General features: G+C 38.7%; 1 protein-coding gene across 1 annotated transcript in view; it reads right to left on the bottom strand.

The window, feature by feature from the left end:
• KLHDC1 (kelch domain containing 1) overlaps window positions 1–18,989 on the bottom strand; it is a 30,719-nt gene extending 11,730 nt beyond the window's left edge. Inside the window, exons 1-7 of the mRNA XM_069783018.1 lie at window positions 18,678–18,989; window positions 14,744–14,814; window positions 12,029–12,146; window positions 10,951–11,069; window positions 9,089–9,167; window positions 8,084–8,167; window positions 6,005–6,088 (exon numbers count right to left, since the gene is read on the bottom strand). Coding sequence (XP_069639119.1) covers window positions 6,005–6,088; window positions 8,084–8,167; window positions 9,089–9,167; window positions 10,951–11,069; window positions 12,029–12,146; window positions 14,744–14,814; window positions 18,678–18,779 — 657 coding nt within the window. The 5' untranslated portion in view covers window positions 18,780–18,989. The remainder of the gene's footprint in view (window positions 1–6,004; window positions 6,089–8,083; window positions 8,168–9,088; window positions 9,168–10,950; window positions 11,070–12,028; window positions 12,147–14,743; window positions 14,815–18,677) is intronic.

Below are 18,989 nucleotides of genomic sequence, written 5' to 3'. Positions count from 1 at the left end.
ACTCTATATTATGTGGCAGATGAAAAGTATTTATCCTCAAAAAAAACCATGCAACTCTCAGAAAACTACCTGTCAGGCATATTTACAGTAATGCAACGGCAGTATGGGGCCAATTTTAGCTTTTAATAGTGGTTTAATAGTGAAGAACTACGTGATATTCAGTTCCTGCAAATGTATTCCATTTTCATCCAGAGAATTCATGGTAGGTAATTGCAGAAGGTATAATATTCTACATATAGGTTCCTCTCATCATTTTTCTTTGCATTCTGATCAGAACTATGCATCTTCCTCCCTGGTCACTTATTCCTTGAAATATTCTAGTAGCTACTGTACTCAGTAGATGACATCCCACAAAAAGTTCATCACATCTGTGTTTTTCTCTTTTCTGGAAGGCAAGCCCTTTCACAAAGTTACTACTAGCAACAACAAGGTTTTATGACCCTTTAGCATTTGCCATAAAAATAATAAAATGAATCTATAAGAACATTGGGAAATCAATATACTTGCATATCTGCCTGTGTTTTGAGATGAAGACAGTAATTGCCTTAGAAACATAAGGGCGGGGGGGGGAATATAAGAAAGAATTTCTTTGCTTTAGATTGAAGCAATATTCTCAATGGTTCGCAATACACTTTGACTGATTCCCCTAGGTACTACTACTACAAAACAGAATCTGAGAAGTAGGGAAATATATCTTGCCTTACCTTACAATTTCTTTTCTCCTAGGGTAGTCCATAGATCTATTAGAATAAGCCTTTCTCCAGCTTGCAGATCCTCTGAGGCAGAAACTAGACTTGTCATTTAAGTCAGAATAGGAGTAGTTTTACCCCTGAGAACTCAGCCAGTTAGTGAGTTTGAGAGACTTCCAAAGCTGTCCATCAGAGCTACGGAAAGTCTCTCAGGGTATTTCAGGAAACAGCAGGTTTTCAGGAGAGCTATGGCCTCCTCTGATCAAGTATGTGCTAGCCCTTTTCTGTCCTAGGGAAGAGAATGTTAACTAGCATTTTGGAATGCCTTCAGAGAGGCCAATAGGCTAAAGAAAAGCAGAATGTGAGGGCTTTTGGTGCATTGCCCGAGAAACTTTATCCCCGCTAGAGGGTGAATATAATAATAAAGTGTAGTCCAGCTAGTGGAACAGATCTGTCTTCCATGACAAGTCTATTCAGTTTCCTGCTCCTTCAGGTGGCTTTGAAGGAGATGAGGAACAAATTATACAAGCAGAAAGCAAAATGCAATTACTGAGCATCTTCTGCTGTACCTTTACACAGCTAAACACTTGGGGGTACGGTGGGGAAAAATCAACATCCTGGCCTCTAGAACTAAAAATATTTAATCATCTTGGAATAACACATTTCGATACAGAGGACATCTATTAAAGAAAGGGAAGAAAGAAAGTTGCTGTTATGTTGGAAATTAAGGTTTCAAGAAGATCCTGTCCAAGACCTCCTCGCTGACTTTCCTTTCCTAGGCATTAGGCAGAAGATGGAGTAGTTTTCAGTTTCTTGGTCCCTGGGAAATCAATGTATTATAATCTTTACATTCTCATGATTCAACAGATTGACAGATGCATAATTACATCAACCTCATTTTGAATTCACAACACAGCATCAATTGGACATTTATGTCTAAGATTCAGTCCTTTAACATAGCTTTAACAAATGAAAATGCCTTTCTACCCCACCCTTATTTCAGAAACTGTAAAGCACACAGTCAGGTTACAGTATCATCACTTGCTACATGCAGTTTTCTTGCAGTTTCTCATGTATTTCTACATGCTACCTACTATATTTAATCATTTAGCTGATAATCCTAAAATGATTCTTAATTGGCTTAAAAGCATCAAGCCTTGTTAGAGGGTTTGCATTTCCCTTCGAGCTACAAGGACTCCTTAGACATCCCACTTTCTCTACGGCATGTTCATTTATTTGCAGCTCAGTAAACATTAACCAGGATCTGCTTTGTCTCAGGAGTAGCTTTCTAGCATGATGAAAGGCATTAAGGGTTGACATATTTACAGCTCACTGCTCTTACAGTAAACTTTGTGCAGCTCTCCATTGTGAGATTTACAATCAAACAGCTATTACAGCTCAAATCTTTGTAAGAGAAGGACTGCAGGTCAACGTATCTTCTGATCTTCAGTGACAGAAAGGATAACAGGAAATATAAACATGCATACATTAAGGCATCAGATGTGTGAAGAGCTGCTAGAAAGACTTTGTTTTATTACTTCATCATTCTTTACATGAAAACCTTCCACTTAAATCAAACATGAGACTGGCATCAACTTTTGGACTAACTCTCTTTCCTTCCCACTTTCTCCCATTTCTGTTTTTTCAGGGGCTTACCTGGACGAACAGAGTCCACATAATACTTCTGAGCCTGTTTTCAAATGATTCCTGGTACAATTGATTTTGACCATCATCATCATCTTCTTCTACCAGTTCTAGCTCCAAGTTTGGAAAAAGGTGCCCTTTCCTCCCAGAAAGATGAATAGGAGAAGCCTCATGACACTTCCTGGCCCCTCCTGGTTCCTTGTAGAGCCTTTTCCCTGGGAAGATTTGTATTATGGTGAACTAGAAGGAGAAGGAGGAGCAGAGCAACCCCATATTTGCTCCTTAATTTATGGAGAAAAGCGACTTCATCCTTTGGGGAGGAGTTACTCCTGTTGTCAGGAAATGTAGTGTTTTTCCTGATGTCTTTAGCTTTCCTTTCCTGTTTCATGACTTACATTAATTCCTCAAGCCCCACTGAATGTTCCCTAACCTTTGTAAGCTTCCTTCCATTTATTTCTAGGATAGAAAGTGAATCAATAATAATCACCAAGATGAAGATTACACTTACTGCTCTCCTACAAAATTAAATATAGCTTTCCAAAATTTCACTCTTCTCTGACATTGTTCCCAAGCGGTTTCACTGAAATTTAGCAAATGGTTATTAAGGAAGCTGATGCTACCTGAGGAAGAGAAAAACCTTTTCAGATCAGAGCCTTCTTGTTTTTCTGAATCCTGCAGTCAAACAGTCAAAGAGTTAAATGGAAGCCAGAGGGCATGTCTAATCATGCAACAGCACAATGGAGAAATGACAGGCAAGCTCCAGTTTACTAATAAATTCACTTGCAGAGGCTGCATGGGAATCCTATCTTGAGTTAAAGCAGTTCAGTTGCAAAAGGCACAGTGCAGCAACCCTAACTAGCTTGGACACAACCCTCAATGCCATTCTGTTTCTGGGGTGAAGACCTCTGCACTTGCTAACAAAAAGCCAGAGGGAGCAAGGCTTTGAAGGCTGAGGAAGTGTTCAGAAATAAATGGTAGGCCAGAAGGTCCCAAGCTGCATGTTTACTCCTTCACATCTAGGTTTCTTTCCCTCTCACTTCTGCAGGCTTGCTAAATGAGGAGCAGCATTCAGTTCAGCTGCAGTTAGCATGAGTTCCATTTATACAGCAGACACGAAAGAGCAAGTCCATAGCAGAAGCACAGGGCTCACTTAGCCTGGCATGGCTAACCCTGACAAACAAGATTCAAGCAACACTAGATAATTTTTCAATCTCTTCTAATATCCCTTTATTTCCTTAGTTATTTGCAAATCAAGTTTGTCCAAACCTACAGCTCTGGAAGCTACTGCATGCAGTTCTCTCTCAGTCAGAGGTGGGGCTTTAGCAACAATTCCAGAGATTGTGAGCCTGTATGAAAGGCCACGTAATGGAGAATGGTAAGAATAAACAGGATCAATTTTGGTTACTTTCTTTACTGATTGCTCTGAAAAGGTACTTAGGTAAAAACTTTTCCTGCAGCTGTGGGAGGCAATTCAAACTGAAAAACTGGCTGGACATTGTGTGGCCATTCTGAACCTGCCTTGATCTGTTTGTCTGGTTTCTGTCTGAGCAAGCAGGAGTAAGCCATTTTGTAACAGAACTGTAGACTTTCCCGAGAAGAACACTGCATTAGAGTACAGCTTTTACAGCATGGAAAACAGGGAATAGGGAACAAAGTGCAATTTTACACTGTTTTATTTGCAAGTACTTGAGAACACAGGGTTTAGGTTATGGCAGCTTTCCAAGATGAAGTTGGCATAGGTTCACTGTAGGGCATTTCCAACCAACAGTTAATTCCTTCTCTTTCATGTAACAAAACTATAGAAACACAGCACTGCGGGCTTTCAAAACTTCTTCACTGTTACTTTTCATAGTAGTAGAGATAGAAAGCATCGTCTCATACTCAAGCTGAATAAGATTAAAGGTTCTATCTAAATCAGCTGTAGGTAAAAAGAGCTAAAAACTTAAATTTAAAAAAATATATGGAAGAGTACGCAGTAACTTAAATTAGTTTTTTTTACTTGCCTTACAGGATCCGTTTCCCACATTCCTGATAAACTCCCGCTCATACAGAGACCTTTCAAAATATCATCTTCCCTATGCTTTTGCAACAGTTCTAAAAAGAGCTGGTACACTTTCCAGCCCATAAGGAAACTATCATTGCAAAAAATTTACAAATGATAGGGAAGCCTGCATTAGTTTAGACTACCTACTACCATCCTTACTTTCAGACATAAGACAGGAATATGTTTTTTTATTGGATTGCTGCCTCAGGCTTAAATTCCTATATTAGTGCTTTAGCAGAGAAGAACTGAAGAGAAAAATTTCCTCTGACTAGTACTAGAAAAATTAAGTGTGTTGCTGAGAAGTTTTAGTATCTCCTTGCTAACCAGTGGCAGCTTCAAGTTTGTTAGGTACAGATAACCAGGGGGATGATGCCTATGACTTTTTTTTTAAGTTAAAAAGAGCTAGGAAGACTTAAGATTATATAGCAAGAATCTAGCCTTGATTTAAATATGCACTGATTGCATCCTATACAGACAGCTCTTACACCATCTTTGACTATTACCTAAGGGACAACAGATTTAAGATCCTCCCAGTGTATTACATGGTACAGTGCTGGATCAACTATCAAGAAAGCAAATACAAGCCTGACTCTTGTGGTAAAGAGCTTATGTTGGGTCCACAGAATAAAGCTGTTAACAGCAATCTTCATGGTATGCTGCACATACTCTGTATCAAAGGCACAGAGCATGCTAAAGGTAAAGACTGAGTCTGCAAAACTGACATTCAGAGAGCAGAGGAGAGGCTTAACAGGACTGGAATGACCTGTGCTTGCAATAGCCTGTGCTATCAGATAACATGCTGCAGCATCCTGTACCAGCTTGAATGTACAGAGACTAATAGCTTTGTATCCAGACATTATAATCACATGCTGCTCTTCCAGACATCTGTATTTCAGTCACTTATGTGCAAAAAATGACAAAAGTTTAAATTATAAAGCCAACTGAAATCTGTTATTTCCTACCTTTCAGAACCACATATTGCAATTGCAAATTTAAAATACTGTATCCCAACAGCTATTCTGAACTTCACTTTCCCCGAAAGTAAACATCAGGATATGAGAGATGCGTATGTGAGTAATTGACCGTTCTTACACATTTCCTCTTTCTTTAGTGGGGGGGAGCACAAGCTAAATTCCCCATTATATTTACTACTTGCTAGCATTTCATTACGTGAAATGGGGGAAAAAAAAAAAGCCAGCAGGTTTGATGTATAAATCTGCTAAGCTGTAGCAAGCACACAATGCTAGCATCTCATCATTTATTTAAACCTGGTCTATCAGCAGGCTTGCTTTTGCTCCATTCACAAAGAACCATCTCCTGCAGAGGTTACACCCACGTCAACCATTTTTGTTGATTTACAAACATTTGCATTTACCATAGTCATCTGTTTTTTCCCTTTCTGGGACAATTTATGCTTCATCATTAATACTACAGACAGAAAGACAGACTCTTCTTTTTGTAAGGTAGAGGGGGATGAAAAGAAGCATCCTGGATTCAACACCCCTAACATAACAGGTCAGGCCAAAGACATTTTGGATTTTTTTCTACTACAAAGTAGCTTGCTATGAAAAAAAACTGTCAAGAAAATAATATTACTACCAATAACATGTTTTAATTAAACACTAACCAGCACTCGTCCTCCAAAGATGTAACCTTTATTTCCCAGCACAGCACATGTATGAGCTGCTCGAGGCTGAGGTGGATCTCCACCCTGAAAGAATCAAAATAAGATCCTTCAGAACATCGTCAAAGTGCCAGCCAAGGACAGTGGCAAGTCAGTAACACAGAAACTGCAGAGATAAGGCCAATATGCATCAATATGCTGACAGAACCGCAACTTTAAAAGGACATAACTTGTAGTCACATCCAAGACTCCACAGGCATTAGAAGATACACATAATTGCCAAGGACACCTTTAACCAAGTTCTGTCAGTTCCTAATGTTTAATAAATGCCCTCTTGATCTGATTTATCATTGCTTTACTTAAGTGACATTCCATTGATTTATCTTTAATTCCTAAGCTCAAAATTACAGTAACACATCAGTTATTGTTGATATCTCCTGTGTAGCTTTATTTTTCTGAAGTGCAAACCATCAGGAACTGGTACTAAAATGTCAGGAAATCAGATCTTAAAATTTGATGTTACATCCAATAGCCACACACCAAAAAGTCTTCCCTGTGTAAATCAGAAATAAAGATAGCAAAACTGGCTTGTACTTTTCAATGGTAATTTCATTTTTTGCATTTAGTTTTATAGGAATTTCAGATAAAGAGCATAAAATAGCGTCAGACACTCATGATAATATACTACTTCTACTGAGTTCTTATGTAAACTCCCCAGGATTTATGAACCTTTATAGTATACTACCATATCAATATCAATAAATAGAAATGTGTGCATTACTATTTTACTGGGTAAGCGAGTATACATGCTCCTTTGGGAGACTATTAAAATAATATATTTGCTGAAGAATATCTGATCTGTTCATTCTAATGATATAGTATGACTGGGAGATATTTGTTCAAAAGATTTTTCAACACTAACTCTAAAAGGGAATACAGCAACTCCATATACACAACGCTCAAAATAACAAGCATATAACCCTCACATACTAAATGTATCTTTACTCCACAAAGGAAAACTGAAGGCCTAAACTAGCAATACAGTGAGTTTACTCTCTCTCCCCTTGCCTCCTTTAAGTCTGTGAAAGCTGAATAGGGAATCAAGAGAGACTGGATTGTTCTTTCAGCCCGATATACCATCCTTCACACTGACCTATCAGCTTTATGAAAAGGGGCAGGGGTGGAAGGAAGAAATCTCTAGGCAGACCTTAATCTCTCATATGGTCAACTCTCAGTTATCTGTGATAGTTTATCCATGTTGCAGATTAATTATACACAGAGACAGTCAACCAAATGGCTTGATATCAAAACAGTTCAGATAAATGGGGTTCACTAACCTCAGTTTGGCAACATTAAAACCATTCATATGTTTCTACCACCCACTCCCCAAAGACCTTCGCTTTGTTCCAGAAAGCCTTCACTAGGTGTGAGACAGGATAAATACAGAGCTGCCCTGGGTTAATGGCTCTGCTCCAGCCATGAAACTCTTCCAGACCCAAAGCTCTGGCAGGGCCTACAAGGATACCCAAAGTCAGTATAATGACCATAATCCATTTCTGCAGGACCTTAGCTTGCTTTATGAGGAGCCACGGAAACACCTCCACACCCCATTCCTCAGCCCCACTCTGGTATTCCTACCAAATAGTTTTCTGGAGTATTCCAGTGCCTTGTCTTTCCAGTAACAGAGTGCTGACAGTAATTTCATATTCCCAACAGTTGTCTTAAAGCTTGAATATAAAGCTTTATCTCAAAACTATGCCCTAGATACAGAATATCTGTATCATCTTCTAATGTATCCAGATTTCTAATACCCCTCTGAAGCTTACGATATTTTTTTGCATCAGAACCACATTATAGAAAAAACATCAGCCTAATAACATCCTGTGGGAAAAAAATTACTATCAGTTCTGAATTTTCCACACTTCAGAGGCATTGAGTGTCCTCCTGTTCACTGTTACAAGCCCAAGCAATACTAAGCATATTCAAATTACTTCTCCCAACATCAATTTCAAGAGCACAATAACTATTCAAAATGCAGTAAAATCACGCTTGTGACAAAAGACAAGACTAAAAACCACTTACTCTAATTGCTGGTTGAGACCAAGTTTGTGTGGTTGTATCAAAAACATGAACATCGTTATGCCATCCCCAGAATATCTGTCCTTCCTAAAAAAAGAGGTTAAAAAATTAAAAATAAGTTTATACTATTCTAAAATCTTTGTGCTTATTAAAGGATACAAACCCAGAAGTGATCTATAAAAACAGAAAATAAACTAAAATACAGAATTTTATTAAAATAAACATATGCTACTATTTTTAATAATGATGCAGCAGCTCAGATCTAGCTGAAGGTCAACAGCATTCAGGAATGTTAGGGCTGATGACACTTTTGAAAACAGGCTTTGGGCTTCAACATCAGTCACTGCAGTAGACAAATTCTACCTTCTAATTTTTAGGGTAACATACCAAGAAATGAATAGAATGTACAAAGGAATGCTTTTCTGTAAGTCAATGTTTAACATTTGATGTAAGGATCTATATTTCCTTGAATGCATACCTATTTCTTAAATAAATTCCTGTCACTAAATGTTCTAATCAGTCTCCTTCTTTCTATTAACTGTAAGAAATCATTATAGGAAACAAGCTAATCTAGGCATCTTAAAGTAATGGCATTTACTCTGAATAACAAATTAAAGAAATTAACTGAAAGCACTTGTCAGGTAAACTTGTGAAGCTATAAATTCCCTACTGTTACTTCAAGGAAATAAATTCTAAAATTTTCTGGGAGTTTCATATTTAAAATATGTCTTCAGATTTAAAGTACTGCCTTTGTTCCTGCTTTGACAGCATTTTGTTCCATTGCACTCAAAGCCTAGCACTGGGTACTTGGAATATGCTGAACACCCACTGCTCCCAACATGCAGTATCTTCAATTTCAAATCTAAGCAGAAGATTCTAATTTGCATTTCTGCTGATGCCACAAATAAAAGAAAAATCTGACAGATTTTCAAACTTACTTAGTATAAAAGATCACGTTTTGACAATCAGAAAGGACAAATCACTCTGAATTTGCGACAAATCTCTTACCCAAAATGCATCATGGACATCAAAACAATCACTCAGTTCATTATGCTTCCTACAGCCATAGCCACCAAAATATATTAGCCTAAAAGAACAACAACAAAAAATAAGTTGTTAGCAGCTTTGTAAACAACATTCAAACGCATAAGCTGTAACAATGAATTTCAAATTTTGGTTTACCTACCATACTATTAATAATATAAACAACTTAAAATATTTCATATTGCACCTAATTACACAGCAAACCTTACCGAGATGAAGGTAACAGTTACACTCCTCAACAAGCCTGACAGAAATCCACATAAGCAAGGAAGGAAGTTCAAGATACCTCAAAGTCCCTATTGTCTATTCCTCCATCCACAAGCTTATTTATCAGTCACATTTTCAGACATGAGTCTTAAAATGACACAGAACACACAAGACAGTGAAATGCCTATGCTTCTGCTAGAATTCCTACCCTTTTCTATTGAAATTCCTATGCTGCTGCTGCTATATTTGTTAGCCTTCTGCATACATCTTTTCACAACAAACGTTCCCAAGGTTCAGCCCACAGACTGCCTGTGACCCACAAAATCTTCTCTAGCTTATAAAGAATTTTTTTTCAACTAAGCACTACTGAACATATTGCATTGCAAGTATTGTTACACACCTCCCAGCCTAATATTCCACCCATGAAATGGCCATCCATAAGAATTGGTTCCTAAAGTTTTGTTTAACTTCAACATTTGAGGATATTTGGTATAGTTGTTAGTGATCTTGGGAGAAGGCAATTTAGGAAATGATGGGATGGTGAAGGTCATTCCAGACTGACATTCCTAGGGAAACAGAGTTACTGAAAGCATTGTGCAATACACCAAGACATCCCGATCTGCAAATTCACATCTTGTGAAATTTTAATGTATACTTCTGAAAAGGTGCATAGCTTGTCCCAAAATACGTCTGTTAAATGAAAAAGGTTACACTCTGCCACCTAAAATAAGTAATTTTCTTAGTATGCAGATTACATGATACTCTGAATAGATTAACTTAGTTTTGAATGATCTTGTTTTAACAGCTAAGGAGAAGTTGTTCAAATATATGTAATTTCATATATCTTGCAGTTAAATTAGATTTACAAAACCAAGATATAGTACTGAGAGCCATTATACAGTTTATGCAAAACCTCTTTAGAGTCCAGAAACAGATAAATCATTTACTTTTTATACTGTTCACCGTATATCATATCCTTACTTGTTTATCATAACTTTCATAACAAATCACTGACATGTCACTTTCTTGTGACCACATATGCCACAATATCCAGACACTTCCCATAATAAACACAAAATCTGAAATATTTATTTCTAGCCAAGTATTTTTTCTAAATACACTCAGTAACTTTTACAACACAAATATCTAGACTGACTTGGTTCTTATAAAATAAAGATAATCACTGCAATGACTTTGCAATTGTCAGCATTTGTATGCTGTTAAAATGCTTGAAAATATACTACATATATTTTATTGCAGGTAATAATTTAATGCTTACGTAATGTAAAAAAAAAAGATTTAATTTTTATACTGATTTTTTCAAAGTGTTAAAAATAAAACATAAGTAATAGATGCATAATGATTTTTATCTAAAGTCTCAAAGCATTCCATGAACTTTCACTAAATTTCCCAACCCTCTCCTAAAGTGGGTTTATACTTACCATTAATTCAGCTCACATGTGAGAAAACTCTGGTAGAAAGTTGTTAGGAGAGTTACACAAAATCCCATAGTAAGTCAAGCTAAGAATTAGTTTCATGAATCCCAAACCTGTGTGCTCTTCACTTTATAGTACTTCCTCTCTGCAATTAACACATATTAAATATTCTTAATGTGTTACCTGTCCTTATACACCCAGCAGGAAAGCTTGTCACGTGGTGTAGGAGGTTGACCTTTAAAATTTGTAATTTTTTTCCACCTATAGGTTCCATTTTTTGTTCGCAAATTAACATAATACAGCTTAAAAGAAAAAAATTACAATATTTTCAGTATAAATGATGTCAAAGAATCCAGCACAAATCACCAACAAAAAGAACCACCCACCACCCCCAGAATACACAACTTCCTCTGAAAAAAAAGAGGAACTGACAGTGAAGATTGCAATATGTAGAAATATATAGGAAGAGTCCAATACACCACAAGAACACAGTTATTAGCAGCAAGTTTCCTTGCCATCAGTCAGCCAGACCAGAACAGTAATATCCTGCTCCTTCCAGAGTCAACTGAAGCCTTGCAAAAAAAACTTCTGCAAGACAAACAGCTCTCAGTTCAATTCTACTGGGAGAACTGTCAGTAGTTCTGCCTAACCTGACTAGGTAACTGCACAAAAAACAACAAGGCTTGTGAACCAAGTACTACACTGAGATCTGATTACAGGCTCTATTTCGGTTATTTTTCTAGTCAGGACTGAACTCTGACTTCATTTACACTAAATGATAAAGCAGCTTATTTCATCTACTTTGCCACTCCAGTCTTCCGTTACAAGGAAAACTGGTAGCTCTATTTTAACTTTAATTATTACCTGATTATATAAGAAATGTAATCACTATCCAAGAGCAAAAAGTGATATTCTGAGATCAATTTCAATTATGACTCCCAACATATTTAAAAAAAAAAAAAAAAAAAGGCAATTGGGAAAGCACTAGCAGTTTTCAGAAAGAAATACAGAAAGTTTCACGTAATGGGTGTTATTCTGAAGCTGTGATTCAGTGAAAAATCCCAGAAAAATATGTGGAGTTGAACGTTAAAACAAAAAAATAAAGTCTTTTGCTAGTTTAAAAGTACACTTTTTCTACAAGAATAAAGCTTTTCCTTAAATTTCTCTTTAATTCAAATGCAAAGTACACCAGACAAAACAGTAAGGTCAGCATTATTATTCATTCAAATACAGTATGTTATGAAAGAAAAGAATACAATACCCGATTACTGTATCCTTTATCATCAAATCCACCAAAAATGTACAGCTTCCCATTAATGCTTGCCCCACAGCTTCCTGACATGGAGGTAGGTAACTCTCCTTCCATTAGGTGCATTGTCCTGCAATTTAGCACATACATTAAGTCTTACAATGCTGCTTACGAATCTGCTAAAATTAACAAACCCAAACCAGATGTATTAATAATTTTTAGACTTAAAGCTAAAATACAGTTTTGGCCATAACTAGCACTAGAAACTGTAGCTGACACGTGAAGTCAGGCTCCCATGGTGTAAGAGGACTTTCATGTGAATATTATGCATACGTTTATAAGCATCCCAATTTTTCTGAAGCTGAAGCCCATATTAAAAGAGCATTAGTAGAGCTGAAACATTAATTATTCAAAACCTGGAAATACTATTAACATTAACTCCAAAAACTCCTGAAATGAGAACATGGTGTTGCTGTTATTTTACAAATGGAAAACTGAGGCAGAAGTAGAAATAAAGCTCAGAAGTACTCACTAATTTTGGTACCCAATATGCCATTCCTAAAACTGCATTTTGCTCTGCATTTAGCACAATTAAAAAAAAATCTTCAATAATGCCAATTTTAGCAATGAGCTCTCTGCTCCTCAGCAGCAGCAGTTTCTAGCCTTTTCCTTGCTAGTCTCACTTACAAACCAGTAACTTCCTGTGATGTAAATTGTAACATCACACAATCTCAATCACTATGCAACTATCTGACAAAACTCAATTTCTGCCGAATTCACGAGACTGAGCATTAGGCCAAGACTGCACTTAGAATCATTACTCCACATTGAAAACAGCTTTCCTAGGATCTCAAATTGCTACAGAAGACAGGGACCTGCATTGCCCTCTCACATCTACATGCATAGAGGACATGTGATTTATTTAGCATTTCCACCTTGTTGCCACACCTTCAGTCTGTAGATTTAGCAGCCAAATCCCAGTCCTTCTGTGCTGGCACTCAACTCCTTGCCCTGGCTTTGCTGCCGACATCTCAATTGCTTTCACCCCACAGTTTCTGATTGAAGCTTCCTTCCCCTGCCATTCCCGTTCATTTCTCTCAGCGATCCACCTGATCCGACTCCCTGCCTTCCAACTGCGTCCTTAGCTCAGTCTCCCTCCTCAGTCATGGCCTCCCACCTTCAAAGCCCGATTCCACTTTTTCTTCTCTCTGCTAGGTCTAATATCACCACACTTGTTGGCCCAGTCAATTCCATTCATCCCCTTCTTCGATGCATCCCCATCTAGACAAGTTGCCTTCATTTTCTATCACTGGCAGCTATACAGAAGAAAAGGATTCTTACACTTTTGAGTTCCGATGCTTGACCTTACCCCAGCCTAAAAGAACTGGAAGCAGCCATTAGAAGGAAAATCTTTTTATGCACTAAATCACCAGATGTGAATGATGTATATGTAGCCTGTCCCTATTGAAAATGGCACTCACTAACAGCTGCTCAGGGCACTGCTTCCAAATACCTTTGTTCTGGCACCAGCACTGCCACAGGCCAGCCCTCCTTCCCCTTCTCTGCTCTTGGTCTCTCATTCCTGCTCGTTCCTGCGTCATGCTGTGCACTTAGCTGTATGTGTACAACTGTTTCTGCTGTAAACTGAACGAGATCAAGAACGGATCCAGGTTAAAAATAACCCTGAAAAAAGGGAAGTTATATTTAACCCAGATCACTTTCCTGATCCAATTTCCTGAGTGATCATACAAACAGATGTACCAGTACAACCGATACAGGGACATCTGGGGTGAAAAATCAAGACAGCATATGAGGTTGCTTTAGCCAACCCTTTCACCAAAAGAAACAGACTGCAAACCACAGTCTCAGTGAGGGTACAATCTTGGGAAAAAAAAAAAAAAACAACAAAAAAACACTTGCTAGAACTTCACAGCTAACCATATGCAAACTGTTGTTTTCAAAGTCAGTGAGTTGACCACACAGATGTGGAATTTCATACATACTGTAAGACACCTTCCTGATCTAGCCCTCCTCCCCTTTTCCCTCCAAATTTTTGCTTTGACTATGGGTATGCAAGAAATATATAAACTAGAGATTAGAAAGACAGCTGGCAGAAAACACATATAAGCCCAAATGGATACTACTTTACCAGACGGAATGCAGTTATTGTAATAGAAACCACTGGAAAACTTTAAAAAGGGGTATTGTTATCTCTCCCCACATAAAATATGTAAACACAATTAATATAAAATGTAAAGATTAAATTGCTAGTGATGTGCAAGATCTGGTTAGTTATACGTTATTTATGCAAATACACTCAGAACACAATTACGTAATAACAAAAAAATATATATAATTGTAAATAGATCAAGAACCCAAATATCCAGTGTTTAAATATTCCTTTTAACATAGAAGTTAATGAATGGAGAACTAGGCCAAAATAAATGCCCAAATAAAATGCCCCTGTTTTGACAACAGAGCCTTAAGCTGACCATTTTGAATGCTCTTTCGAAAAAAACAATCATACTTAAGGAATTAATGTGTTTACTAGAGTTGATTTGCAAGTGCATATGTCTGTTCTTCAGTCTTTACATTAAACATCTGCTATTTAAACTCCAGGGAACATGACCAGGAATTCATGTAACTGAAGTCTTTTCACCACAGCTAACTGCAATCTATGCAAAGATCAACTTTATATATTAATTAAATATAAATTATGCAACTTACCATAACCCACTATCCATTTCATAGATCCAGAGCTCATCATTAGGCAGATAAACTTCATTTTCTTCAATTGACTAAAACCAAAGAAAATTTGCAAATGTTAACTCAATTATGCATTATACACCATACGTTTTAAAATGAAATACCAAATTGTGTTACTTAGCAACACGGAATAATCTTAAGGAGATAATCTCCCAGAGCATAAGTCATACCCCAACATTATTGCTCTGATCATTACAGTTTTAAACAGGCAGCTCAATAATGCTAATATTTTACATTTTATACTAGGAGTTCAAACAAGATATTTTTCATTTTTTGAAGCTATTAAAAATACTGTGCTAGGCATTTCCTGATGTCATTGAGCTGTGTTGATTGCTAATAGCATCTTTAATCATTCATTTTAAGGCGTGGAGATAATAAAAAAGTAAGTTTGGTGTATCAGAGGTAGAGAGAGAAGTGTTTCAATATTCAAAAAGCAATATGAATATAATACAATAGCCAATTTGTAAAAATAAGAAAATACCACAGGCAAACAATTAATTCATTAGGAAACATACACAACTGCTACTAACAAGTAGCACAAAAGTACCATAACATGACCATTAATTTAAAAAAAAACCAAAATCTTAAGAGAGACTGTCAAAGATGCTTCCCTCCTCTATTAAAATGCTGTTACTAAAGGAAGTATTTTTTCAGTCACTGATGTGATCACTGAGCAAATTTGCTGTACCGTTAGCCTTCATACCGCTAAATACAAAACATCAAAGATGAGCTTCAAAGTATTAATGCTGTTCTTTGGGGCTTTTTGCATCTTTAAGGAAAAAAGAGTTCTCCTTCACCTGAAGGATTTTTTTTCCTCATTCCACAACCCCTTTTTAGGTTTTCCAGAAATGGAGACTTTGCCACACCGGGTAGATGGGTAAAGAACCCAACAACTAAACAGAAAGTTATCAAAAAGTACTGATTTTAAAAATAAGGAACTTAATTCCTCAGGCCCACTCATTAAAGGCACAGATTAACCAACTTAATGTTTTGCCAAGAAAGATGTGTAACAACATAAACCAGAATTTGAAGCTCCTGAATTAAAACTCTTTTTATCTTTTGTTTTGGGAGATACTTTTAATTAGGAGGCAATTCTTGGCATAATGGAAAAATATAGAGGAAAGTGTAACTGAAAAGCACCAAAAGAACAGTTACTTGCAGCGACTCAGGGAAGGAACCTGAAAGAACAAAATGCCAAATATAAAAGAGCTTAACCTATGTCATAACATGAAGAGGAAAAATTAATTCCTCTGTGGAAAACAGATCTATGAAGACTCCCAGAGGCCATGTAAGGAAAAAAAATAATCTGGGAAATAATGATGAGGAAGAATAACAACCAGGAGAAGGAAGCCCAAAAGAATGCAACTGCAGCACTCAGGCTGAGTAGCAATTACACCATTAATTATTGTCTTAGCATTAGAAAGAAATGAAAGACTGTGAGGGAATAAGCAACCAGGGTCAGTAAAATAAAAAAAATAGCTCAAAATTGAAAGAATATGAGGAAAAAAAATTAAATGCAAAACTGAAATTTAATTATTAACGATTTAGTTACTGATATTGATTACTTGCCTTTAAATGATACTTTATTATTAACTTCTCAATTTTAAAGGTGCCAGCCAGGCACGTACGCACTATGTTTGGTAAAGTTTATCCTGCCAGGTACCTTTCATAAGGTAGGTTCTGCTGTTACAAGCAGCTTGCAGTTTTCACAAAGTGCAGAAGTCTACCCAATTTAATCTAGATACGTCAGTGGTCAGAGGCCGAGCATTTGCTACAGAACCAGCTCTGAGCAAACACACTGATGCCAAAAATAAGTTAGCTGGGCAATAGTCCACCATCAACATGTAAAATGATTTTACCTGTGTAAACTGCTGCTTAAAGAGTAACAATGATTTTCATAATACTCTCCACAAATAAATATGTAAAACTACTAAAAGTTTTTGCAACGTTTATCTGCTAAACTTAACACACATTGGCTGTTTTGACTGTGCCATGAACCCAGGATCCTTTATTAGAAAACCTTTGAAAAACCGCACTAGCCAGTCCAACCTTAGTTTCTAAAGACCAAAGCATAGGGAACTACTGAGTATTTCCAGTGATTTAGGTGTTGCATAGTTATACAGAGTATTACGGAGTTTAAGGCCAGAAAAGGAGACTAAGTCTTCCTGTACATCACAGATGACTCACATTATTTAAATACATGCTTATTCTAAAGGTGGCTAACTCCTTGACACTACAAAATATGTATTTAAATCCTCACGTGACTTACAGTCACAAGAAACACTGCTTACCAAAGACCCCTAAAGGGAAGAAAAGCTATGGGGACAGCTTACAGGCTCCTGAGAGTTCCTCCATTTCATTACAGTTTGGTATTGGGCAAGCCTGACCATGCAATAGGCTAGAGAAGGCATGCCAGGGTAACCCAGACAGTGGAACCCTGCTACCTTGTTTCCTACCACAGCTGAGGGTTTGTATTTCAGTACAGAGTATCTGTTTGTATTTTCAGTATTTCAGTAGTCACCAGCAGCACAACCCTCTCCAGGTCAAATGAATCGAGCTCAGGAGCAGAGCAACTCTTCAAATTCCACAAGCTGCGCAGCTTTATCCTATCTTTAAGTCCAATGGTTTTAGTAAAAAAACAACAACAACAACAAAAAACAAACCCAAACCAACATTCTGATTTCCAGAAACTAAACTATAACATGCTTCAGGAAGAGAAAAAAGACAACTAGCTCCTAGTACCTGAGAGCCCTAGAATTGTCCTTCCCTCTCGTAACTTACAATCTATTTTAAAATTTAAATCCAGGAGCCCCCCCCACTAGAATTCTTTGCTTGAGTACAGAAGGACAAGCTTTGCACATTTGAAAGTTTACCTTAGCCTGGGGAAAATACAGATAGAATACTGAAAACGTTAACAGAAACATGTTTTTGACCTGAGCAAAACCAGGAATAACAGCAAGCACAGGTACTTTCACATGTTAGGGCCAATGTGTACAGACACTGTGGATAAAATGAACTGTGTGTATTTAACGTGGTATGATTCATAGTTCTTTTTTGGACTGAATTCATCCAGAGCTAGGAGTCACAAGGATTTACTTATGCCAGAACCAGTACCGATCTTCTGATGGAAAAAAAAGTACACGTGCTTTTAGTCTGCCACCGGCTTGTTTTTGAAGTGACAGAACTGCCTTCTGAGGGAGGAAAACGCACAGTACGTAACATACAACTACTAAGAAGTAAAAAATGCAGGGACTCAGGAACAAGAACACCAATTACACACAGGAAAAACACAACTACAAATTACAGCCGTCACCCCACTAAAGGAAGGGAGACGAGAGAAGCGCTCCCAGAGCAACCACAAGTTTGCAGGACAGTGGAAACAAACCGGCTCCACCAGCCCTTCCCCAACACGTGCTCCGTGATGGAGGCAGCTGAAAACGGAGCAGCAGGCGGCCACGGGCGCCGGTCAGGGGCACCTATGCTTAGAGAAGGGAACAAACGGACGAGTGCAGAAGCGCACAGAGGAAACCCCTTCCCGCCCGCACCCTTCTCCTCAGAGCAGCCGCCGCCGCCATTTAAAACGCCCGCCCCTGTGGGGCGCGCTGCCCCGACAGCCAATCAGCGTCCGCGCTGAGGTAAACAGCGCTCCGCTCCCGGCCCGCCGAGGGGCTGCACCGGCTGAGGGGGCGGTTGGGGCGACGCTGGGGCAAGGCAGGGCGGCGGGGCAGTCCCCTCCACTCCGCTTCCCCCCCCCTTCCCCTTCCTCCTCCCGCCACCGGGGCTCCTCAGCCCGGCTCCCCCACCGTGCGGCGGCGCGCCCCCCCTCGGCTTCCCTCCCTCCTTCCCTCCCTCGTCCTCTCCCCCAGCGCCCTCCGGCCGTCTCCTCCTGCCTTACCACGTATCCCCCCCACACATAGAGAAAGTTCCCGTCCACCACGGCGCAGTGGCCGCTCCGCTCCTCGGCCACGCAGAACTGCTCCGCGGGGTCTGCCGCCATCTTAGGAGGAGGAGGAGAAGGAGGAAGCAGCTCGCCTGCCTCAGTGTTCGCGTCCCGCCACCGCCTCCTCCGGGAGAGGCTGCGGCTCTCCGCCGGTCGCTCCCCTCAGGCGGACGGGAAGCGAGGAGGGTCCAAAGTGTGGGGCGTCACCCTCCCCTCAGCGCAGGGGCCATGGCGGGCTCCGCTGCAGCGGCCTCCCTTCAGCCCCGC

The sequence above is a fragment of the Haliaeetus albicilla genome, chromosome 5 (genome assembly GCF_947461875.1).
Source record: "Haliaeetus albicilla chromosome 5, bHalAlb1.1, whole genome shotgun sequence".
Classification (NCBI taxonomy): domain Eukaryota; kingdom Metazoa; phylum Chordata; class Aves; order Accipitriformes; family Accipitridae; genus Haliaeetus; species Haliaeetus albicilla.
This window is presented reverse-complemented; position numbering and strand designations above follow the sequence as displayed.